Here is a 25,397-nt window from a genome sequence, read left to right on the forward strand (position 1 = left end):
TATTGGTCCCTCAGCAGCCGACCACTGTCGTCATCAGGGAAGATTGCCGGATTGTCCCAGTCCATGGCTGGTGAAGGCCCCACAATATATGCTTGTGCTTTGTTAAATATTAGTCAGGGACCATACCATTCTGCAGAATGTTCTTGTATTTGATTTTGACCTGCTGCCATGTCCGTTTTGGCCCGTTCATGTTTAATACACACACACACACACACACACACACACACACACACACACACACACACACACACACACATTTAATGGTAATTACTTGGTATTTTTGTCTTGTTTTCAGTAAAAATATCAAAAAATGTATCATAGCTTTATACAGTGTGATGGAGTTACTTTACACAATTTCACTCATATCTGCAGTGCATTTCAATAAAAAATTTAACCGTTTCATAATTACAGTACAACTGCATTTTTGGAGATGTGAATTAAATATTTGAATTGTAATTGTGATGTTTCAGCGGAGCGGTGAGTGTGTAATTGTGCACTACTTACGCATTCAGGCGGTCTGCAATACTTTGCCACGCTTTTTCTCTTTGCTTTATCACATTGGCGGTGTTGCCTTTCTTCTTAATTATATCTTTTACCTCCTCGTATGCCTCCATGAGGATTTGTGCTTCCGACGGGGAAAAGTACGCGGCTCTAGTTGCCATGGTAAATCAGTTAATCTGTGATCTGTGGCGGGGTCTATTTGAGTGAGCCGTGAGCGCGCACCTATCCAGGATTGGTTTCACCTGGCTTAATGAATCCGTGTCTGCTCATCCTGGCTTGGTCTTTGTGCAACCAATTAAGCCTGGACGCACATGTTTTGGCTTCATTGAGCTCAGCTGAGTCATTTATCCCGGATGTCTTAATTCTACTTTTGTGCAACAGGCCCCAGATTGGCTATACTCATATAAATTCATTGAAAGCAAACAAAACAAAAAAACGTTCCTTTTTGGTCTTTCATTTAAGGTTAAGGAATAATGTGAGCAGTGTGTTTTAAAGTTAGTTTTTTTTTTAAATCAGATTTTTAATAAGATAAATTTTTTAGAAATAAGCGGGGGGATTAGTCATATTATATTATTATATTAGTCATATTATTTATTATGTGTTCATAATAAATAAAAAATAAATAAAAAAATCTGACTGTTTTTTGTATTTGTTGTGTTCATAATAAAACAATAAATACATTTTTAAAAATCTGACTATTTTTTTGTATTTGTTGTGTTCGTAATAAATAAATAAAATTCTGACTTTGTGGCTGTGGTAACTAGTGACCCCCAGTGCGTCCCTGCTACTGGGGTGTGATTGGAGGGAAACCCCGTGGACTCGACATTCAGACCGGTTGTGAGAGAAGCAGCTGTGTAACGTAGCTAGCGAGCCACACCGACAACACCACTAGCCCTTTGCACTCAGGTAAGAGGCTTGTTCTAAGTTTAAAAAAAGTCATGTTAAACAAATGTTTTGATGTATGTATGTGTTCACTATGGATCTTACTTTGAGGGAAAAATAGCGGGTAGTATATGTAACGGTAGAGATCCAGTTAGTTTTTTGTCAGGTGGCTAACGTTAGCTAGGAATGTAGCTAGCCGACCAAAGAACAATAGCTACCTGTTTTGTTTCTTTGGGGGGGGATTGTTCTCGCTAGGACAGGTTTTTTTGTGTGTGCATGTCAGGTTTCGAGTTGGTTTCAAGTAGTTACCTTTTTCTTTTTATACCTATTGTGGTCGACAATTGCATGTTAGCTAATCTGTTGAATTTAGTTAGCAATAGCAGACATGTAGCTCGGCTAAACCAACTGAGTTTATTCAACATGGGCTTGGTCGGCACAAACCTAGCTGGCTCGCTAGCTACATATAAAACCGTTTGTGGACCCAGTATTCGTCGTTTACTGACACAAAACAGTTGTTTGATATTTAAAACATGTTGTCGTTGGAATAAATATGAAAAAAATCCCCCGTCGGTTTTTTGGAGGCAGATCACGACCAACACTTTACTCGCATGGATAACTCAGTTAGCGGCCTTGTCAGCTAACTAACTCGTATAAATAAAGTAACAAACCGAATCTGACTATTTAAAACCCTTTCATTTTGATCGATCTATGTTATGTCCCAGGCACGGTTTGAGTGTGTGCAATGCCGGGTTCACTAGTACTATCCGGATGAGAAACAGTAGTAATACCGTTGTCATTTTAAGGCGGGGACGACATCCTCCCGTTGGCGATTACAGCGAACTCAGCGATGAATCCATCTTAACTTTTACATCCGTTGGACATTCAATGTAGCTAACTAACAGTACATGAATTGTACAGTATGTCAGTCGCCATCTGTGTGTGTAAATGCTTGCCATTCTGTGCTAATCATTTACAACAGGTACAACATGGGTGTGGCATGGCAGGGCGTGAATGCACATCCGCGTTTTTCTTTACACCGTAGGAACCAGGCTAGTGTGCTTTCACTGCTGTGTCGTACATACCATCCATATCATGTCTTAACCTGGATAATGTTTCCAGCGCAAAGGCGCCATAGCGTGTTAGCGGAAATCCACAGTGCACGTCTCACATGACCCCCAAGCCACAGTACCAGGCTAGTCTACATGTGTCTATATTACGGAATGGAAAATATGGGATTGATTGAGCGTGGTGCATCAGTGTTGTCTGTAGACCCGTGGGCCATTCTGCACGGTACCAGCAGATGTCGGTTATTGATTCGGTGTAGAACTATTCTCACTGCCGTCTGTTTTGGGCGGTCCTGGTTTATGCTTTGCATTTGTTACTTTGTGGATCACAACCGCAACTCACTTTCGTTTCTAGATGACATGAGGAACAAACGGCTACGTTTAGTGATATTTAAACTTGTTCTGGTGCTTGTTTTTTTTTTTTTTTTTTAGAATCAGGAATTACCCTGAGTTTATGAGTTGTTACTTTGCTTTGGTGCTAGCTATAGGTTAGATTTCCTGGACTTTGTTCCGTGTTGTTGTGGGCAGTTGTCGATTTGAATCCCGGGTCGTGAGCTGGGAATGGATCTGGTAACTGCAGGGCTTCTGGGTTCAGATTGTAACAACAATCCCTTACCGGTGTGCCCTTGAGTAGGACACCTAACTTGCTCTCCGTTCAGGGGCGCTCCACTGCAGCTTGACCCTGTACCACATGCCAACATTTCTCTCCTGTATTGTATCAGCCATTCCAGACACATGCCATGCCAACATTTCTCTCCTCAGTCCCCAGTAACCATGGTTGACATGTTTCTTCTTCTCTCCTCAGTCCCTAGTAACCATGGCTACTTTTCTTCTTCTCTCTCCTCAGTCCCCAGTGACCATGGTTGATATTTCTTCTTCTTCTCTCCTCAGTCCCTAGTAACCATGGTTGATATGTTTCTTCTCTCTCCTCAGTCCCTAGTAACCATGGTTGACATGTTTCTTCTTCTCTCTCCTCAGTCCCTAGTAACCATGGTTGATATGTTTCTTCTTCTCTCTCCTCAGTCCCTAGTAACCATGGTTGATATTTCTTCTTCTCTCTCCTCAGTCCCTAGTAACCATGGTTGATATGTTTCTTCTCTCTCCTCAGTCCCTAGTAACCATGGTTGATATTTCTTCTTCTCTCTCCTCAGTCCCTAGTAACCATGGTTGATATTTCTTCTTCTCTCTCCTCAGTCCCTAGTAACCATGGTTGATATGTTTCTTCTTCTCTCCTCAGTCCCCAGTAACCATGGTTGATATTTCTTCTTCTCTCTCCTCAGTCCCTAGTAACCATGGTTGATATGTTTCTTCTTCTCTCCTCAGTCCCTAGTAACCATGGTTGACATGTTTCTTCTTCTCTCTCTTCTCAGTCCCTAGTAACCATGGTTGACATGTTTCTTCTCTCTCCTCAGTCCCTAGTAACCATGGTTGATATTTCTTCTTCTCTCTCCTCAGTCCCTAGTAACCATGGTTGATATTTCTTCTTCTCTCTCCTCAGTCCCTAGTAACCATGGTTGATATTTATTCTTCTCTCTCCTCAGTCCCTAGTAACCATGGTTGATATTTCTTCTTCTCTCCTCAGTCCCCAGTATCCATGGTTGATATTTCTTCTTCTCTCTCCTCAGTCCCTAGTAACCATGGTTGATATTTCTTCTTCTCTCCTCAGTCCCCAGTAACCATGGTTGATATTTCTTCTTCTCTCTCCTCAGTCCCTAGTAACCATGGTTGATATGTTTCTTCTCTCCTCAGTCCCTAGTAACCATGGTTGATATTTCTTCTTCTCTCTCCTCAGTCCCTAGTAACCATGGTTGATATTTCTTCTTCTCTCCTCAGTCCCCAGTAACCATGGTTGATATTTCTTCTTCTCTCTCCTCAGTCCCCAGTAACCATGGTTGACATGTTTCTTCTTCTCTCTCCTCAGTCCCTAGTAACCATGGTGTTGATATGTTTCTTCTTCTCTCTCTTCTCAGTCCCTAGTAACCATGGTTGATATGTTTCTTCTTCTCTCTCTTCTCAGTCCCTAGTAACCATGGTTGATATGTTTCTTCTTCTCTCCTCAGTCCCCAGTAACCATGGTTGATATGTTTCTTCTCTCTCTCCTCAGTCCCTAGTAACCATGGTTGATATTTCTTCTTCTCTCTCCTCAGTCCCTAGTAACCATGGTTGATATTTCTTCTTCTCTCTCCTCAGTCCCTAGTAACCATGGTTGATATTTCTTCTTCTCTCTCCTCAGTCCCTAGTAACCATGGTTGATATGTTTCTTCTTCTCTCCTCAGTCCCCAGTAACCATGGTTGATATTTCTTCTTCTCTCTCCTCAGTCCCCAGTAACCATGGTTGATATTTCTTCTTCTCTCCTCAGTCCCCAGTAACCATGGTTGATATTTCTTCTTCTCTCTCCTCAGTCCCTAGTAACTATGGTTGATATTTCTTCTTCTCTCCTCAGTCCCCAGTAACCATGGTTGATATTTCTTCTTCTCTCTCCTCAGTCCCCAGTAACCATGGTTGATATGTTTCTTCTTCTCTCCTCAGTCCCCAGTAACCATGGTTGATATTTCTTCTTCTCTCTCCTCAGTCCCTAGTAACCATGGTTGATATTTCTTCTTCTCTCTCCTCAGTCCCCAGTAACCATGGTTGACATGTTTCTTCTTCTCTCCTCAGTCCCCAGTAACCATGGTTGATATGTTTCTTCTCTCTCCTCAGTCCCCAGTAACCATGGTTGACATGTTTCTTCTCTCTCTCCTCCGTCCCTTCTCTCTCTCCTCGGTCCCTTCTCTCTCTCCTCGGTCCCTTCTCTCTCTCCTCAGTCCCTTCTCTCTCTCCTCAGTCCCTTCTTCTCTCTCCTCAGTCCCTTCTTCTCTCTCCGCCGTCCCTTCTCTCTCTCCTCGGTCCCCAGTAACCATGGCAGCCATGTTTCTTCTTATCTGTCCTCAGTCCTGAGTAGCCATGGTTGACAAGAGCGAGGTGGTTCAGAAGGAGCTGGTCCAGAAGGCCAAGCTGGCGGAGCAGGCCGAGCGCTACGACGACATGGCGGCCTCCATGAAGGCTGTGACAGAGGAAGGCACCCAGTTGTCCAACGAGGAGCGGAACCTCCTCTCTGTGGCCTATAAGAACGTGGTGGGCGCTCGGCGTTCCTCCTGGAGGGTGGTGTCCAGCATCGAGCAGAAGACTGAGGGCAGCGAGAAGAAGCAGGCCATGGCCAAGGAGTACAGGGAGAAGATAGAGAAGGAACTGAAGGAGATCTGTAACGATGTGCTGGTAAGACGACTGGGGAAGGGGAGGTGCTCTCTCTCTCTCGGTGGCTTTGACCCACCGTGAGTTTTCAACCTTCAAAATGTCATATAATTTATTTTCCGTCAACCAGTTTGCTATGTCAATTTATTGACGAGAGGTGCTACGACTGGGGCTCTCACCCAAACCTTGTCCCTCCCTCCCTCTTGAAATGATTGAGGTTTTCCTGCCTGCCTGGTTCTAGCCCTGGTCTGACAGTAATCAGCTCAGTGTAATTAGCTGTTAGCCAGTTCGTAGGGCCTCGTTCAGCTCGTTAGGCCATTTCTCACCTGTCGGTCCCGTTGTCTTTCTCTCACCCAGGGGATGTCTCTCTCTCACCCAGGGGATGTCTCTCTCTCTCTCACCCAGGGGATATGCATCTCTCTCACCCAGGGGATATGTGTGTCTCTCACCCAGGGGATATATGTCTCTCTCACCCAGGGGATATATGTGTCTCTCTCACCCAGGGGATATATGTGTCTCTCTCACCCAGGGTGGGCCCCAAGGACAGAGTTCGGGGATCCACGTTCTAGATGAGTCAGTCATGTGGTTCTAGTGGAGTCGGGTGGTTCAGGGCATTACCCAGGAACCATGTTCAGGGCATTACCCAGGAACCGTGTTCTAGAGGAGTCGGGTGGTTCAGGGCATTACCCAGGAACCATGTTCAGGGCATTACCCAGGAACCGTGTTCTAGAGGAGTCTGGTGGTTCAGGGCATTACCCAGGAACCGTGTTCTAGAGGAGTCGGGTGGTTCAGGGCAGTACTGAGTTAAGGGTCTGAATACTTATGTTATTGTAACATTTACGGTTTAATTCATAAATCTCTAAACCTGTTTTTGCTTTGTCATTATGGAGTATTGTATATAGATTGATGCATTTAAAAAAATCCATTTTAGAATAAGGCTGTAACGTAACAACGTGGACAAAGTCAAGGGGTCTGAATACTTTCCCAATGCACTGTATGTAGAATATTGGCCTGTTGGAAACTACAACTCCCTACTACATCACACGGCTGGAAACTACAACTCCCTACTACTACATCACACAGCTGGAAACTACAACTCCCTACTACTACATCACACGGCTGGAAACTACAACTCCCTACTACTACATCACACGGCTGGAAACTAACTACAACTCCCTACTACTACATCACACGGCTGGAAACTACAACTCCCTACTACTACATCACACGGCTGGAAACTACAACTCCCTTACTACTACATCACACAGCTGGAAACTACAACTCCCTACTACTACATCACACGGCTGGAAACTACAACTCCCTACTACTACATCACACGGCTGGAAACTACAACTCCCTACTACTACATCACACGGCTGGAAACTACAACTCCCTACTACTACATCACACGGCTGGAAACTACAACTCCCTACTACTACATCACACGGCTGGAAACTACAACTCCCTACTACATCACACGGCTGGAAACTACAACTCCCTACTACTACATCACACGGCTGGAAACTACAACTCCCTACTACATCACACGGCTGGAAACTACAACTCCCTACTACTACATCACACGGCTGGAAACTACAACTCCCTACTACTACATCACACGGCTGGAAACTACAACTCCCTTACTACTACATCACACGGCTGGAAACTAACTACAACTCCCTACTACTACATCACACGGCTGGAAACTAACTACAACTCCCTTACTACTACATCACACGACTAGATGTGATTTCCAGAGAAACTGGTGCTGGGGGGTCTAGACCTGCCTACACAATGTTAGGTGATACCTTTTGCAGAGCTGCAAATGACGGTCCTGTAGACTAGAGCCAACAATTCACATGTAAATAACTGAGTGTGGTGGCTGGGTGTTTGATTTGCATATTTCTAACAAAAACTTGTCTTCCGTCTGTCTCTCTCTACAGGGTCTTCTGAACCAGTTCCTCATCCCCAATGCTACTCCGGCCGAGAGCAAAGTGTTCTATTTGAAAATGAAAGGAGATTACTACCGCTACTTAGCCGAGGTGGCGATTGGAGAGGAGAAAGCCGGTAAGCCCCGTGATAAGTCCCTTTGTGCTAGCCAATCAGGTGTCTGTGTTGGGGAACAGGAAGACAGGTGTGTGTCTGTGTTGGGGAACAGGAAGACAGGTGTGTTTCTGTGATGGGGAACAGGAAGACAGGTGTGTGTCTGTGTTGGGGAACAGGACGACAGGTGTGTGTCTGTGATGGGGAACAGGAAGACAGGTGTGTGTCTGTGTTGGGGAACAGGAAGACAGGTGTGTTTCTGTGTTGGGGAACAGGAAGACAGGTGTGTTTCTGTGATGGGGAACAGGAAGACAGGTGTGTTTCTGTGATGGGGAACAGGAAGACAGGTGTGTGTCTGTGTTGGGGAACAGGAAGACAGGTGTGTGTCTGTGTTGGGGAACAGGAAGACAGGTGTGTGTCTGTGTTGGGGAACAGGAAGACAGGTGTGTGTCTGTGTTGGGGAACAGGAAGACAGGTGTGTGTCTGTGTTGGGGAACAGGAAGACAGGTGTGTGTCTGTGTTGGGGAACAGGAAGACAGGTGTGTGTCTGTGTTGGGGAACTGGAAGACAGGTGTGTGTCTGTGTTGGGGAACAGGAAGACAGGTGTGTGTCTGTGTTGGGGAACAGGAAGACAGGTGTGTGTCTGTGTTGGGGAACAGGAAGACAGGTGTGTGTCTGTGTTGGGGAACAGGAAGACAGGTGTGTGTTGGGGAACAGGAAGACAGGTGTGTGTTGGGGAACAGGAAGACAGGTGTGTGTCTGTGTTGGGGAACAGGAAGACAGGTGTGTTTCTGTGATGGGGAACAGGAAGACAGGTGTGTGTGTGTTGGGGAACAGGAAGACAGGTGTGTGTCTGTGATGGGGAACAGGAAGACAGGTGTGTGTCTGTGTTGGGGAACAGGAAGACAGGTGTGTCTGTTGGGGAACAGGAAGACAGGTGTGTTTCTGTGATGGGGAACAGGAAGACAGGTGTGTTTCTGTGATGGGGAACAGGAAGACAGGTGTGTTTCTGTGATGGGGAACAGGAAGACAGGTGTGTGTCTGTGTTGGGGAACAGGAAGACAGGTGTGTGTCTGTGTTGGGGAACAGGAAGACAGGTGTGTGTCTGTGTTGGGGAACAGGAAGACATGTGTGTGTCTGTGTTGGGGAACAGGAAGACAGGTGTGTGTCTGTGTTGGGGAACAGGAAGACAGGTGTGTGTCTGTGTTGGGGAACAGGAAGACAGGTGTGTGTCTGTGTTAGGGAACAGGAAGACAGGTGTGTGTCTGTGTTGGGGAACAGGAAGACAGGTGTGTGTCTGTGTTAGGGAACAGGAAGACAGGTGTGTCTGTTGGGGAACAGGAATACAGGTGTGTGATACACACCTCTGGAGGTAGACAGGTTTGATATCAACCTTTTGTGACGTAATGGGCCGTCTACTTCTTTTATTTTGGGGGGGGATGTGACAGTCTTTTACGAATCAGGGTGACAGTATTTTAGACAGTGTTTCAGTCCTGAAGGATGTCTGGGGTTGAATTGAATTAAATGAAGTGAAACAACAATTTTTTTTGTATCTTCTGTCTAGAAAATAACAATCATTGAGTCGTCATCACGCCGTCGAAACAGAATCCTTCATATCTGGGCAAGAAACACAAACCAACTTAAACCCACTGCAAATTAATGTCAATGCATTTATTTATTAGGTGTCTTTATGGACAGCTGATCGCATCATTGTCCCCTTTTTAAATAGAGGAGTTGCCGTTCTGTGTTCCTCCTTGTCATTGGCAATGGGAATTAAATAGTTCATTTCAGGGCCTCCTAGGAGGCCCGGTAAACGGCTGTCTCGGAAGGCCACTAGGAGAGAGAAAGAGAGGGGAAGAGAAGGGTGTTGCCCTGTTTACTTTGTGTTGCAGCAGTAGAGCTGTGGCCCTCTGGTTGATCCAGGGCTTTAGGTCTTCTATAATCCTTACTCCGTGGTGATGCCACGCCCAGGAAACTGACCTCATTGGGCCCTCTGAAACATAAGGGTGTGTCCTACATAATCCTAGTGTTATTCATAGGAGTCATAGCGGGGTCATTAGGGTTAGGTGTGTTCATAGGGGTCATTAGGGGTCATTAGGGTTAGGTGTGTTCATAGGGGTCATAGCGGGGTCATTAGGGTTAGGTGTGTTCATAGGAGTCATAGCGGGGTCATTAGGGTTAGGTGTGTTGTTCATAGGGGTCATAGTGGGGTCATTAGGGTTAGGTGTGTTGTTCATAGGAGTCATAGCGGGGTCATTAGGGTTAGGTGTGTTCATAGGAGTCATAGCAGGGTCATTAGGGTTAGGTGTGTTATTCATAGGGGTCATAGCGGGGTCGTTAGGGTTAGGTGTGTTGTTCATAGGAGTCATAGCGGGGTCATTAGGGTTAGGTGTGTTCATAGGAGTCATAGCAGGGTCATTAGGGTTAGGTGTGTTGTTCATAGGAGTCATAGCGGGGTCATTAGGGTTAGGTGTGTTGTTCATAGGAGTCATAGCGGGGTCATTAGGGTTAGGTGTGTTGTTCATAGGAGTCATAGCGGGGTCATTAGGGTTAGGTGTGTTGTTCATAGGAGTCATAGCGGGGTCATTAGGGTTAGGTGTGTTGTTCATAGGAGTCATAGCGGGGTCATTAGGGTTAGGTGTGGGGAGGCTGGTTCTAGTGACTACAGGAAGCTGTGAGGGAGGCTGGTTCTAGTGGCTGAGGGAAGCCAGTAGAGGCTGGTTCTAGTGACTGAAGGAAACCGTGAGGGAGCCCAGTAGAGGCTGGTTCTAGTGACTACAGGAAGCTGTGAGGGAGGCTGGTTGTAGTGACTACAGGAAGCTGTGAGGGAGGCTGGTTCTAGTGACTGCAGGAAGCTGTGAGGGAGGCTGGTTCTAGTGACTGCAGGAAGCTGTGAGGGAGGCTGGTTCTAGTGACTGCAGGAAGCTGTGAGGGAGGCTGGTTCTAGTGACTGCAGGAAGCTGTGAGGGAGACTGGTTCTAGTGGCTGAAGGAAGCTGTGAGGGAGACTGGTTCTAGTGGCTGAAGGAAGCTGTGAGGGAGGCTGGTTCTAGTGACTGCAGGAAGCTGTGAGGGAGGCTGGTTCTAGTGACTACAGGAAGCTGTGAGGGAGGCTGGTTCTAGTGACTACAGGAAGCTGTGAGGGAGGCTGGTTCTAGTGACTACAGGAAGCTGTGAGGGAGGCTGGTTCTAGTGACTACAGGAAGCTGTGAGGGAGGCTGGTTGTAGTGACTACAGGAAGCTGTGAGGGAGGCTGGTTGTAGTGACTACAGGAAGCTGTGAGGGAGGCTGGTTCTAGTGACTACAGGAAGCTGTGAGGGAGGCTGGTTCTAGTGACTACAGGAAGCTGTGAGGGAGGCTGGTTCTAGTGACTACAGGAAGCTGTGAGGGAGGCTGGTTCTAGTGACTGAAGGAAGCTGTGAGGGAGCCCAGTAGAAGCTGGTTCTAGTGACTGCAGGAAGCTGTGAGGGAGGCTGGTTCTAGTTGCTGCAGGAAGCTGTGAGGGAGGCTGGTGGTAGTGACTACAGGAAGCTGTGAGGGAGGCTGGTTGTAGTGACTACAGGAAGCTGTGAGGGAGGCTGGTTGTAGTGACTACAGGAAGCTGTGAGGGAGGCTGGTTGTAGTGACTACAGGAAGCTGTGAGAGAGGCTGGTTGTAGTGACTACAGGAATCTGGGAGGGAGGCTGGTTCTAGTGACTACAGGAAGCTGTGAGGGAGACCAGTAGATGCTAATCAGAGCGAGAATGTGTGCAGGGCTCGGTTCCTCTTCGTGTCAGTCTGTTGTGTTGAGCTGCACAGTGGAAGACGTCATCTAGTCTCCACCTCTCTGGAACTGGCACAGGAAGTAGACCTTACCTTAACTTAATGCTCCTCGTAGGCCCACGGTCCCGCCCACCTTTACCACGACAACCATTGTGATAACGTTATCTCTTTCACTCACTGACTACAGACGTTCCCTCCAGCCCACAACATGCCAGGATTTTCTTGCTCTTTAGTTTTTCAAGTTGTATTTTTTGTGGGGGGGAGGGGTTATAATTTCTAATCTTAAAGACGGAACACTGTCTGAAATAAAAGTTATCCCCTTAAAGAGATGTATGTATTTAAAGAAGTATATTTCTAATCTTCCTCTCTCCAGCCATCATCGGTAACTCCCAGGAGGCCTATAAGGACGCGTTTGAGATCAGCAAGAAGGACATGCAACCCACCCACCCGATTCGTCTGGGCCTGGCTCTCAACTTCTCTGTCTTCTACTACGAGATCCTCAACTCCCCCGAGCAGGCCTGCAAACTGGCCAAGACGGTATGTGGTTATGAGCCCGTCCGAGATGGCCGCTCGATGATGAGGTTGACAGTCCTGATTAGGGCAGAGAGTCTCGACTGGTGGGCCGCGGGTTGTTTTCAAAGGGTCGTCGGTGCCTGAGGTAGAAGAGAAGAAAACAAAGATTGGTTTGGGACTGAAGTGACATGTAGGTCTTTATACATGGGGTCACTGGGGTTACTGATCTAGGGTCTTTATACAGGGGGTCACTGGGGTCACTGATCTAGGGTCTTTATACATGGGGTCACTGCTCTAGGGTCTGTATACAGGGGGTCACTGCTCTAGGGTCTTTATACATGGGGTCACTCGGGTCACTGCTCTAGGGTCTTTATACATGGGGTCACTGGGGTCACTGCTGTAGGGTCTTTATCCATGGGATCACTGAGGTCACTGCTCTAGGGTCTTTATACATGGGGTCACTGCTCTAGGGTCTGTATACAGGGGGTCACTGCTCTAGGGTCTTTATACATGGGGTCACTCGGGTCACTGCTCTAGGGTCTTTATACATGGGGTCACTGGGGTCACTGCTGTAGGGTCTTTATCCATGGGATCACTGAGGTCACTGCTGTAGGGTCTTTATACGTGGGGTCACTGCTCTAGGGTCTTTATACGTGGGGTCACTGCTCTAGGGTCTTTATACATGGGGTCACTGCTCTAGGGTCTTTATACATGGGGTCACTGCTCTAGGGCCTTTATACATGGGGTCACTGGGGTCACTGCTCTAGGGCCTTTATACTGGTACTCCTTGTGTATATAGTCTCATTATTGTCAGTCAGCATTTCACAGTAAAGTCTACACCTGCTGCGCCCGCTGATTGGCTGAATTCCCAGGGCGCAATTTGGTTGGTCGTGCTGAGCGATTAACCAAAATTGAATTTACATTGAAACATTTTTTATTTTTTATATGAGCTCAATGCCCCATTGAAGTAGGGAGTTGTAGTTTCTCTAGAGATAAATCAGATCCAGCCTGATCTGTGATGTAGTAGGGAGTTGTAGTTTCTCTAGAGATAAATCAGATCCAGCCTGAACTGTGATGTAGTAGGGAGTTGTAGTTTCTCTAGAGATAAATCAGATCCAGCCTGAACTGTGAGGTAGAAGGGAGTTGTAGTTTCTCTAGAGATAAATCAGATCCAGCCTGAACTGTGAGGTAGAAGGGAGTTGTAGTTTCTCTAGAGATAAATCAGATCCAGCCTGAACTGTGAGGTAGAAGGGAGTTGTAGTTTCTCTAGAGATAAATCAGATCCAGCCTGAACTGTGATGTAGTAGGGAGTTGTAGTTTCTCTAGAGATAAATCAGATCCAGCCTGAACTGTGAGGCTGTAGGGAGTTGTAGTTTCCAACAGGCTAATATTATACATAGTTTAGCGCATAAAATGTGGTAATTAACTACAATGATCATAATCCATTGCGCATCAATACTGGACAAAAATATAAACGCAACAGGTAAAGTGTTGGTCCCGTGTTTCATGAGCTAAAAGATCCCAGAAATGTTCCAAACGCACAAAAATACTATTTATCTCAAATTTTATGCACAAATGTGTTTACTACCTGTTACTACCTGTTACCAAGATAATCCATCCACCTGGACAGGTGTGGCATATCAAGAAGCTGATTAAACAGCGTGATCACAGGTGCACCTTGTGCTGGGGGACAATAAAAGGCCACTCTAAAATTTGCAGTTTTGTCACAAAACATAATTTAATGTTAATTCCTCTACCATAAGCCGCCTCCAACGTCGTCTTAGAAAATGTTTGCTGTACGTCCAACCGGGCCTCACAACCATGCCAACCCAGGACCTCCACATCCAGCTTCTTCACCGCAGACCACGTGTTACCACGCCAACCCAGGACCTCCACATCCAGCTTCTTCACCTGAGGGATCATCTGAGACCAGCCACCCGCACAGCTGATGAAACCGTGGGTTTGACACAACTGAAGAATTTCTGCTCAAAATGTCAGAAACCGTCTCAGGGAAGGTCATCTGTGTGCTCGTCGTCCTCACCAGGGTCTTGACCTGACTGCAGTTTGGCGTTGTAACCGACTTCGATGGGGAAATGCTCAACCTTCGATGGGGAAATGCTCAACCTTCGATGGGGAAATGCTCAACCTTCGATGGGGAAATGCTCAACCTTCAATGGGGAAATGCTCAACCTTCGATGGGGAAATGCTCAACCTTCGATGGGGAAATGCTCAACCTTCGATGGGGAAATGCTCAACCTTCGATGGGGAAATGCTCAACCTTCGATGGGGAAATGCTCAACCTTCGATGGGGAAATGCTCAACCTTCGATGGGGAAATGCTCAACCTTCGATGGGGAAATGCTCAACCTTCGATGGGGAAATGCTCAACCTTCAGTGGGGAAATGCTCAACCTTCGATGGGGAAATGCTCAACCTTCGATGGGGAAATGCTCAACCTTCGATGGGGAAATGCTCAACCTTCAATGGGGAAATGCTCAACCTTCAGTGGGGAAATGCTCAACCTTCGATGGGGAAATGCTCAACCTTCGATGGGGAAATGCTCAACCTTCAATGGGGAAATGCTCAACCTTCAGTGGGGAAATGCTCAACCTTCGATGGGGAAATGCTCAACCTTCGATGGGGAAATGCTCAACCTTCAATGGCCACTGGTACGCTGGAGAAGTTTTTATTTATTTAACCTTTATTTAACCAGGCAAGTCGAGTTGTAGTTTCCAACAGGCTAATATTATACATAGTTTAGCGCATAAAATGTGGTAATTAACTACAATGATCATAATCCATTGCGCATCAATACTGGACAAAAATATAAACGCAACAGGTAAAGTGTTGGTCCCGTGTTTCATGAGCTAAAAGATCCCAGAAATGTTCCAAACGCACAAAAATACTATTTATCTCAAATTTTATGCACAAATGTGTTTACTACCTGTTACTACCTGTTACCAAGATAATCCATCCACCTGGACAGGTGTGGCATATCAAGAAGCTGATTAAACAGCGTGATCACAGGTGCACCTTGTGCTGGGGGACAATAAAAGGCCACTCTAAAATTTGCAGTTTTGTCACAAAACATAATTTAATGTTAATTCCTCTACCATAAGCCGCCTCCAACGTCGTCTTAGAAAATGTTTGCTGTACGTCCAACCGGGCCTCACAACCATGCCAACCCAGGACCTCCACATCCAGCTTCTTCACCGCAGACCACGTGTTACCACGCCAACCCAGGACCTCCACATCCAGCTTCTTCACCTGAGGGATCATCTGAGACCAGCCACCCGCACAGCTGATGAAACCGTGGGTTTGACACAACTGAAGAATTTCTGCTCAAAATGTCAGAAACCGTCTCAGGGAAGGTCATCTGTGTGCTCGTCGTCCTCACCAGGGTCTTGACCTGACTGCAGTTTGGCGTTGTAACCGACTTCGATGGGGAAATGCTCAACCTTCGATGGGGAAATGCTCAACCTTCGATGGGGAAATGCTCAACCTTCGATGGGGAAATGCTCAACCTTCGATGGGGAAATGCTCAACCTTCGATGGGGAAATGCTCAACCTTCGATGGGGAAATGCTCAACCTTCGATGGGGAAATGCTCAACCTTCGATGGGGAAATGCTCAACCTTCGATGGGGAAATGCTCAACCTTCGATGGGGAAATGCTCAACCTTCGATGGGGAAATGCTCAACCTTCGATGGGGAAATGCTCAACCTTCGATGGGGAAATGCTCAACCTTCAGTGGGGAAATGCTCAACCTTCGATGGGGAAATGCTCAACCTTCGATGGGGAAATGCTCAACCTTCGATGGGGAAATGCTCAACCTTCAATGGGGAAATGCTCAACCTTCAGTGGGGAAATGCTCAACCTTCGATGGGGAAATGCTCAACCTTCGATGGGGAAATGCTCAACCTTCGATGGGGAAATGCTCAACCTTCAATGGGGAAATGCTCAACCTTCAGTGGGGAAATGCTCAACCTTCGATGGGGAAATGCTCAACCTTCGATGGGGAAATGCTCAACCTTCAATGGCCACTGGTATTTAACCTTTATTTAACCAGGCAAGTCAGTTAAGAACAAATTCTTATTTTCAATGACGGCCTAGGAACAGTAGGTTAACTGCCTGTTCAGGGGGCAGAACGACAGATTTGTACCTTGTCAGCTCGGGGATTTGAACTTGCAACCTTTCGGTTACTAGTCCAACGCTCTAACCACTAGGCTACCCTGGCGCCTTTACACTTTAACCACTAGGCTACCCTGTGTGCTCTTCACGGATTAATTCCGGTTTTAACTGTACCGGGCAGTGTGGCGTTGTGTTTGAGAGGTGTTTGCTGATGTCAACGTTGTAAACAGAGTGTCCCATGGTGGCGGTGGGGTTATGGTATGGGCAGGCGTAAGCTACGGACAACGAACACAATGGCATTTTTATTGATGCCAATTTGAATGCACAGAGATACCGTGATGAGATCCCGAGGCCCCGTTGTCGTGCCATTCATCCTCCTCCATCACCTCATGTTTCAGCATAATGAATGCACAGAGATACCGTGACGAGATCCCGAGGCCTCATTGTCGTGCCATCCATCCGCCGCCATCACCTCATGTTTCAGCATAATGAATGCACAGAGATACCGTGACGAGATCCCGAGGCCTCATTGTCGTGCCATCCATCCGCCGCCATCACCTCATGTTTCAGCATAATGAATGCACAGAGATACCGTGATGAGATCCCGAGGCCTCATTGTCGTGCCATTCATCCTCCTCCATCACCTCACGTTTCAGCATGATAAAGCACGGCCCCATGTCACAAGGATCTGGTCACAATTCCTGTCCCAGTTCTTCCATGGCCTGCATACTTACCAGACAGGCTACCCAACATTCCCCAGGCCACAATCAACAGCCTGATCAACTCTGTGAAGGAGATGTGTCTCGCTGCATGAGGTAAATGTTGGTCACGCCAAATACTGACTGGTTTTCTGATCCACGCCAAATACTGACTGGTTTTCTGATCCACGCCAAATACTGACTGGTTTTCTGATCCACGCCAAATACTGACTGGTTTTCTGATCCACACCAAATACTGACTGGTTTTCTGATCCACACCAAATACTGACTGGTTTTCTGATCCACACCAAATACTGACTGGTTTTCTGATCCACGCCCCCTAATGTTTTTTTTAACGGATCTGTGACCAACAGATTGATATCTTTATTCCCATTCATGTGACATTCATAGGTTAGGGCCTAATGAATTGATTTTCTATTTACTTATTTACTTATATGAACCGTAGCTCCGTAAAATCATTGGAATTGATGCTAGCTAACATAATGTCACAAAGCATTATCTAACTGGGGATAGCTAGCTAACATAATGTCACAGAGCGTTATCTAACTGGGGATAGCTAGCTAACATAATGTCACAGAGCGTTATCTAACTGGGGATAGCTAGCTAACATAATGTCACAGAGCATGATCTAACTGGGGATAGCTAGCTAACATAATGTCACAGAGCGTTATCTAACTGGGGATAGCTAGCTAACATAATGTCACAGAGCATGATCTAACTGGGGATAGCTAGCTAACATAATGTCACAGAGCATGATCTAACTGGGGATAGCTAGCTAACATAATGTCACAGAGCGTTATCTAACTGGGGATAGCTAGCTAACATAATGTCACAGAGCGTTATCTAACTGGGGATAGCTAGCTAACATAATGTCACAGAGCATTATCTAACTGGGGATAGCTAGCTAACATAATGTCACAGAGCATTATCTAACTGGGGATAGCTAGCTAACATAATGTCACAGAGCGTTATCTAACTGGGGATAGCTAGCTAACATAATGTCACAGAGCGTTATCTAACTGGGGATAGCTAGCTAACATAATGTCACAGAGCATGATCTAACTGGGGATAGCTAGCTAACATAATGTCACAGAGCGTTATCTAACTGGGGATAGCTAGCTAACATAATGTCACAGAGCATGATCTAACTGGGGATAGCTAGCTAACATAATGTCACAGAGCATGATCTAACTGGGGATAGCTAGCTAACATAATGTCACAGAGCGTTATCTAACTGGGGATAGCTAGCTAACATAATGTCACAGAGCGTTATCTAACTGGGGATAGCTAGCTAACATAATGTCACAGAGCATTATCTAACTGGGGATAGCTAGCTAACATAATGTCACAGAGCATTATCTAACTGGGGATAGCTAGCTAACATAATGTCACAGAGCGTTATCTAACTGGGGATAGCTAGCTAACATAATGTCACAGAGCGTTATCTAACTGGGGATAGCTAGCTAACATAATGTCACAGAGCGTTATCTAACTGGGGATAGCTAGCTAACATAATGTCACAGAGCATTATCTAACTGGGGATAGCTAGCTAACATAATGTCACAGAGCATTATCTAACTGGGGATAGCTAGCTAACATAACAGAGCATGATCTAACTGTGGATAGCAAGCTAACATAATGTCACAGAGCGTTATCTAACTGGGGATAGCTAGCTAACATAACGTCACAGAGCGTTATCTAACTGGGGATAGCTAGCTAACATAATTAACTTTCATTCTGAAATAACTTCATATTTCTGAGTTAGTCAGATATTAGTTCAGAAACATTTGAAATTGGTATGGGAGTTAACTAGCTGCTTATCAAAGGTAGATAACTGGTCTATTTATTTTATTTTAGTCAAATTAACCAAACTTTCTTAATGTTTCTCAAAATGACTGGCTAATTAATTTGATCGTGCTTTGTGAAGCACCCGGGTTCTGTCCACACGTCGCCCTGTCACCTACAGGAGAACCTGATGAACGACATGAGGGCCTATCAGAGTCGAGGTGAGAAGGTTCTAGCTAAGCGCGTTTCCCCCTCCCTCTCTCCTTCCAGGTTTTAATGTCACGTGACCAAGTAACAGTGAGAGATGCCTTTCTCTCCAGCTCCAAACCCAACGATACGCAGTCATCCAGTATGAAATGTAGAACAACACTGTGATTGTTTTATTTTTTAAATGTTAACTTCTGTTCTCCTGCAGGCTTTCGACGACGCTATTGCAGAGCTGGATTCTCTGAGTGAAGACTCCTACAAAGACAGCACCTTGATCATGCAGCTACTGAGAGACAACTTGACAGTAAGTGTCGGGTACTGAAATCATAGTTCCCTGTTGTCACTGGGTTGACTTATGATGTCGGAGAGTTACTGGTGTGTCTCTCACTCCATTTGTTTCGGTCACATATTCCCGAGACAAAGGTAGAGGAGCTACGTAACCCGTCTACCCAGTAGGAACAAATATGAAAATGTATGCACTCTGCTCACTGCAGTAGAGAGTCTGCTAAATGACTCACTACTGTTAGTGGCTCTGGATTAGAGAGTCTGCTAAATGACTCACTGCTGTTAGTGGCTCTGGATCAGAGAGTCTGCTAAATGACTCACTACTGTTAGTGGCTCTGAATCAGAGAGTCTGCTAAATGACTCACTGCTGTTAGTGGCTCTGGATTAGAGAGTCTGCTAAATGACTCACTACTGTTAGTGGCTCTGGATCAAAGAGTCTGCTAAATGACTCACTACTGTTAGTGGCTCTGGATCAAAGAGTCTGCTAAATGACTCACTACTGTTAGTGGCTCTGGATCAAAGAGTCTGCTAAATGACTCACTACTGTTAGTGGCTCTGGATCAAAGAGTCTGCTAAATGATTCACTACTGTTAGTGGCTCTGGATCAGAGAGTCTGCTAAATGACTCACTGCTGTAAATGGCTCTGGATTAGAGAGTGCTAAATGACTCACTACTGTAAGTGGCTCTGGATCAGAGAGTCTGCTAAATGATTCACTACTGTAAGTGGCTCTGGATTAGAGATTCTGCTAAATGATTCACTACTGTAAGTGGCTCTGGATTAGAGATTCTGCTAAATGATTCACTACTGTTAGTGGCTCTGGATCAGAGAGTCTACTAAATGACTCACTGCTGTAAGCGTCTCTGGATCAGAGAGTCTACTAAATGACTCACTGCTGTAAGCGTCTCTGGAACAGAGAGTCTACTAAATGACTCACTACTGTTAGTGGCTCTGAATCAGAGAGTCTGCTAAATGACTCACTGCTGTAAGTGGCTTTGGATCAGAGAGTCTGCTAAATGACTCACTGCTGTAAGTGGCTTTGGATCAGAGAGTCTGCTAAATGATTCACTACTGTAAGTGGCTCTGGATTAGAGATTCTGCTAAATGATTCACTACTGTAAGTGTCTGGATCAGAGAGTCTGCTAAATGATTCACTACTGTAAGTGTCTGGATCAAAGAGTCTGCTAAATGACTCTACTGTAAGTGTCTCTGGATCAGAGAGTCTGCTAAATGACTCACTGCTGTAAGCGTCTCTGGATCAGAGAGTCTGCTAAATGACTCACTACTGTTAGTGGCTCTGGATCAGAGAGTCTGCTAAATGACTCACTGCTGTAAGCGTCTCTGGATCAGAGAGTCTACTAAATGACTCACTACTGTTAGTGGCTCTGAATCAGAGAGTCTGCTAAATGACTCACTGCTGTAAGTGGCTTTGGATCAGAGAGTCTGCTAAATGATTCACTGCTGTAAGTGGCTTTGGATCAGAGAGTCTGCTAAATGACTCACTGCTGTAAGCGTCTCTGGAACAGAGAGTCTACTAAATGACTCACTGCTGTAAGCGTCTCTGGAACAGAGAGTCTGCTAAATGACTCACTACTGTTAGTGGCTCTGAATCAGAGAGTCTGCTAAATGACTCACTGCTGTAAGCGTCTCTGGATCAAAGAGTCTACTAAATGACTAGAATGTAGAATGAGTGAATGTACTCAGTCCGAGGTCAGCTCTACTGACATGTCATGTGTATGTTGACCTACAGTCTTTTTTTAACATGTTGTTAATCTCTGTCCTCTCATCTCGGTCCTCTCTCTCATCTCGGTCCTCTCTCTCATCTCGGTCCTCTCTCTCATCTCGGTCCTCTCTCTCATCTCGGTCTTCTCTCTCATCTCGGTCCTCTCTCTCATCTCGGTCCTCTCTCTCATCTCGGTCTTCTCTCTCATCTCGGTCCTCTCTCTCATCTCTGTCCTCTCTCTCATCTCTGTAGCTGTGGACCTCAGACAACCAGGGAGATGGAGAGGATGCTGAGGAGGGTAGAGACTGACCTGGTTCCTGTTCCCTGGTCTGTCTGTCTGACTGACTGTCATCATCCTCTATCTATCAACACTGAGACAGACAGACTGACCACCTCATCCTGCCCAACGCTTCTCTTTAGTTCTGTCTGTCACCTCATCTCTCCATGCGTTTACTCTTCTTTCGGGAATCATTGTGGGGGGGGGTTGCTTTCCAGGACTTGGTTGTGGGAGGGGGTTGCTTTCTAGGACTTGGTTGTGGGAGGGGTTTGCTTTCTAGGACTTGGTTGTGGGAGGGGGTTGCTTTCTAGGACTTGGTTGTGGGAGGGGGTTGCTTTCTAGGACTTGGTTGTGGGAGGGGGTTGCTTTCTAGGACTTGGTTGTGGGAGGGGGTTGCTTTCTAGGACTTGGTTGTGGGAGGGGGTTGCTTTCTAGGACTTGGTTGTGGGAGGGGGTTGCTTTCTAGGACTTGGTTGTGGGAGGGGGTTGCTTTCCAGGACTTGGTTGTGGGAGGGGGTTGCTTTCTAGGACTTGGTTGTGGGAGGGGTTTGCTTTCTAGGACTTGGTTGTGGGGGGGGGTTGCTTTCCAGGACTTGGTTGTGGGAGGGGGTTGCTTTCTAGGACTTGGTTGTGGGAGGGGGTTGCTTTCTAGGACTTGGTTGTGGGAGGGGGTTGCTTTCTAGGACTTGGTTGTGGGAGGGGGTTGCTTTCTAGGACTTGGTTGTGGGAGGGGGTTGCTTTCTAGGACTTGGTTGTGGGAGGGGTTGCTTTCCAGGACTTGGTTGTGGGAGGGGTTTTGGGACATATATTATAGTATGTTGGGGTGAGGGACTTGTCTACTGAGCGTATAATTATTTGTGGGCGGAGCAACAGGGTGTTACATGTAGGTTGACGGGGGAGGGGAACTTCTCAACTCATGCAATGAACCTGGTCTAGTCCTCTACCTGTGTTCAGGTTGGGAATGAACCTGGTGTAGTCCTCTACCTGTGTTCAGGTTGGGAATGAACCTGGTGTAGTCCTCTACCTGTGTTCAGGTTGGGAATGAACCTGGTGTAGTCCTCTACCTGTGTTCAGGTTGGGAATGAACCTGGTCTAGTCCTCTACCTGTGTTCAGGTTGGGAATGAACCTGGTCTAGTCCTCTACCTGTGTTCAGGTTGGGAATAAACCTGGTCTAGTCCTCTACCTGTGTTCAGGTTGGGAATGAACCTGGTCTAGTCCTCTACCTGTGTTCAGGTTGGGAATGAACCTGGTGTAGTCCTCTACCTGTGTTCAGGTTGGGAATAAACCTGGTCTAGTCCTCTACCTGTGTTCAGGTTGGGAATGAACCTGGTCTAGTCCTCTACCTGTGTTCAGGTTGGGAATGAACCTGGTCTAGTCCTCTACCTGTGTTCAGGTTGGGAATAAACCTGGTCTAGTCCTCTACCTGTGTTCAGGTTGGGAATTAACCTGGTCTAGTCCTCTACCTGTGTTCAGGTTGGGAATGAACCTGGTCTAGTCCTCTACCTGTGTTCAGGTTGGGAATAAACCTGGTCTAGTCCTCTACCTGTGTTCAGGTTGGGAATGAACCTGGTCTAGTCCTCTACCTGTGTTCAGGTTGGGAATGAACCTGGTCTAGTCCTCTACCTGTGTTCAGGTTGGGAATGAACCTGGTCTAGTCCTCTACCTGTGTTCAGGTTGGGAATGAACCTGGTCTAGTCCTCTACCTGTGTTCAGGTTGGGAATGAACCTGGTCTAGTCCCTTACCTGTGTTCAGGTTGGGAATTAACCTGGTCTAGTCCTCTACCTGTGTTCAGGTTGGGAATGAACCTGGTCTAGTCCTCTACCTGTGTTCAGGTTGGGAATAAACCTGGTCTAGTCCTCTACCTGTGTTCAGGTTGGGAATGAACCTGGTCTAGTCCTCTACCTGTGTTCAGGTTGGGAATAAACCTGGTCTAGTCCTCTACCTGTCTACATGGTAAAGATCTTGTGCTTGACAACATTGCTTGATTCATTTGTGGTTCGACATCAGTCTCTCTTGATTGGAGGAGGCAGCAGCGAGCGGTTTTAGTCTGTAGCCAGGCGACTGACGGCAGGAGCATTAGGGGATAGTCCTGATGGCGTCTTATCGATGGTGGGTTGGCGTGGTCGTTGTGGTGCTCCCCAAAATGGCACCCTATTCCCTATAAAGTACACTACTTTTAGACCAGAACCCTATGGACCTTGGTCAAACACCCGTGCACTATGTAGGGAGTAGGGTTCCAGTAGTGCACTATGTAGGGAGTAGGGTTCCAGTAGTGCACTATGTAGGGAGTAGGGTTCCAGTAGTGCACTATGTAGGGAGTAGGGTTCCAGTAGTGCACTATGTAGGGAGTAGGGTTCCAGTAGTGCACTATGTAGGGAGTAGGGTTCCAGTAGTGCACTATGTAGGGAGTAGGGTTCCAGCTGAGAGGGAAACCTTGGATAGTGATGTTACATTCCATTAAACTGTCTCTGTTCTGCTCCAGCTTCTTCTTCTTCTTCAGTTTCACTGACCTGCTAACGTCATTTTGTATTTCTGTGTCGAGTAGGAGGTTTGGGAAAAGTCTAGAACAAAGAGGACTCCTAATACTCAGACTGTTTTTAAAACCAGCAGAGCAAGGAAGAATTTCCCCTCGTTGCTTCATCTAGTTGCTGCTTCTTCTTTCCTTCCCCAGTTAAGGGTTTCTTTTGATACTTGTGGTTGAGAACTAGTTAACGGGGAGAAAAGGGAGGTTGTTGTTGGGCTGGTTGTCTTTGTCCATGTCTTTTTTGGAAATTTTCATACGAAACACCTAAAGCATAACTGTTATCTGGAGGGAAATGTTATTTCATGTATGTGGAATTAAAAAGATAATTTAAAAGTTTACGTTGTCCGATCTGAATTATTTTAGAGCTCTTAATCTCCAGGGTTTTTTTCCCCCTCAACGCCTTTGGTAAGAGATCACAAATCTGGCAACTCGGTGACCCAGTCTGGCAACTCGGTGACCCAGTCTGGCAACTCGGTGACCCAGTCTGGCAACTCGGTGACCCAGTCTGGCAACTCGGTGACCCAGTCTGGCAACTCGGTGACCCAGTCTGGCAACTCGGTGACCCAGTCTGGCAACTCGGTGACCCAGTCTGGCAACTCGGTGACCCAGTCTGGCAACTCGGTGACCCAGTCTGGCAACTCGGTGACCCAGTCTGGCAACTCGGTGACCCAGTCTGGCAACTCGGTGACCCAGTCTGGCAACTCGGTGACCCAGTCTGGCAACTCGGTGACCCAGTCTGGCAACTCGGTGACCCAGTCTGGCAACTCGGTGACCCAGTCTGGCAACTCGGTGACCCAGTCTGGCAACTCGGTGACCCAGTCTGGCAACTCTGTGACTAATCCTGAGTATGAAATGAAAGGGGTCGGCATACTGCAAAACAGTCCAGGTTGGCTGGTTCACACAAACAAAACAGGAAACAATTGGTTGGAACTACTGTTCTCTCTGAATCACTCATGTCTGGAGTCGTCCTGTTATTACCCCCCCTCCGAACCACAAAACCTCCAGAGATGCTCACAGAATTACTTAGACTAAATACCCACACACCTACCCAACCCCCACCCCCTCACACTCTCTCACACACACACACACTCTCACACAAACCGGTGCGCCTGGCACCTACTACCATACCCCGTTCATCCACTGAATGGGGGACACAAACAGTCCTTGTCTGAATTGTATCGAGGCTAAAAAATTCTTCTTGAACGTGTCTCCACCCCTTCATCTACACCAGGCCAGTCCAACCCTCTTCCTGGAGAGCTACTGTCCTGTGGGTTTTCAGTCCAACCCTCTTCCTGGAGATCTACTGTCCTGTGGGTTTTCAGTCCAACCCTCTTCCTGGAGAGCTACCGTCCTGTGGGTTTTCAGTCCAACTCTCTTCCTGGAGATCTACCGTCCTGTGGGTTTTCAGTCCAACTCTCTTCCTGGAGATCTACTGTCCTGTGGGTTTTCAGTCCAACTCTCTTCCTGGAGATCTACCGTCCTGTGGGTTTTCAGTCCAACTCTCTTCCTGGAGATCTACCGTCCTGTGGGTTTTCAGTCCAACTCTCTTCCTGGAGATCTACTGTCCTGTGGGTTTTCAGTCCAACTCTCTTCCTGGAGATCTACCGTCCTGTGGGTTTTCAGTCCAACTCTCTTCCTGGAGATCTACCGTCCTGTGGGTTTTCAGTCCAACTCTCTTCCTGGAGATCTACTGTCCTGTGGGTTTTCAGTACAACCCTCTTCCTGGAGATCTACTGTCCTGTAGGTTTTCAGT

At 46.7% G+C, this 25,397-nt stretch overlaps 1 protein-coding gene and 1 long non-coding RNA gene across 2 annotated transcripts in view; one reads left to right on the forward strand and one right to left on the reverse strand.

Moving 5' to 3' along the window:
- Positions 1-888, reverse strand: part of LOC149970150 (uncharacterized) — a 1,293-nt gene extending 405 nt beyond the window's left edge. The window contains exons 1-2 of the long non-coding RNA XR_016493777.1: positions 505-888; positions 1-163 (exon numbers count right to left, since the gene is read on the reverse strand). The exon at positions 1-163 is cut by the window's left edge and continues 405 nt beyond it. This is a non-coding gene — a long non-coding RNA (uncharacterized LOC149970150). The remainder of the gene's footprint in view (positions 164-504) is intronic.
- Positions 889-1,263: 375 nt separating this feature from the next.
- On the forward strand, positions 1,264-23,980 carry LOC110525153 (14-3-3 protein beta/alpha-A). Its single transcript, XM_090228622.1, has 6 exons — positions 1,264-1,407; positions 5,380-5,703; positions 7,623-7,746; positions 11,857-12,020; positions 19,044-19,139; positions 21,094-23,980. Exons 2-6 carry the CDS (start codon positions 5,392-5,394, stop codon positions 21,148-21,150), a joined length of 753 nt encoding a protein of 250 aa, XP_090084748.1. The 5' UTR covers positions 1,264-1,407; positions 5,380-5,391; the 3' UTR covers positions 21,151-23,980.
- The last annotated feature ends 1,417 nt before the right edge of the window (positions 23,981-25,397 follow it).

This window comes from Oncorhynchus mykiss, unplaced genomic scaffold, assembly GCF_057628025.1.
Source record: "Oncorhynchus mykiss isolate SJ-2025 unplaced genomic scaffold, ASM5762802v1 scaffold93, whole genome shotgun sequence".
In the NCBI taxonomy this organism is placed as follows: Eukaryota; Metazoa; Chordata; class Actinopteri; order Salmoniformes; family Salmonidae; genus Oncorhynchus; species Oncorhynchus mykiss.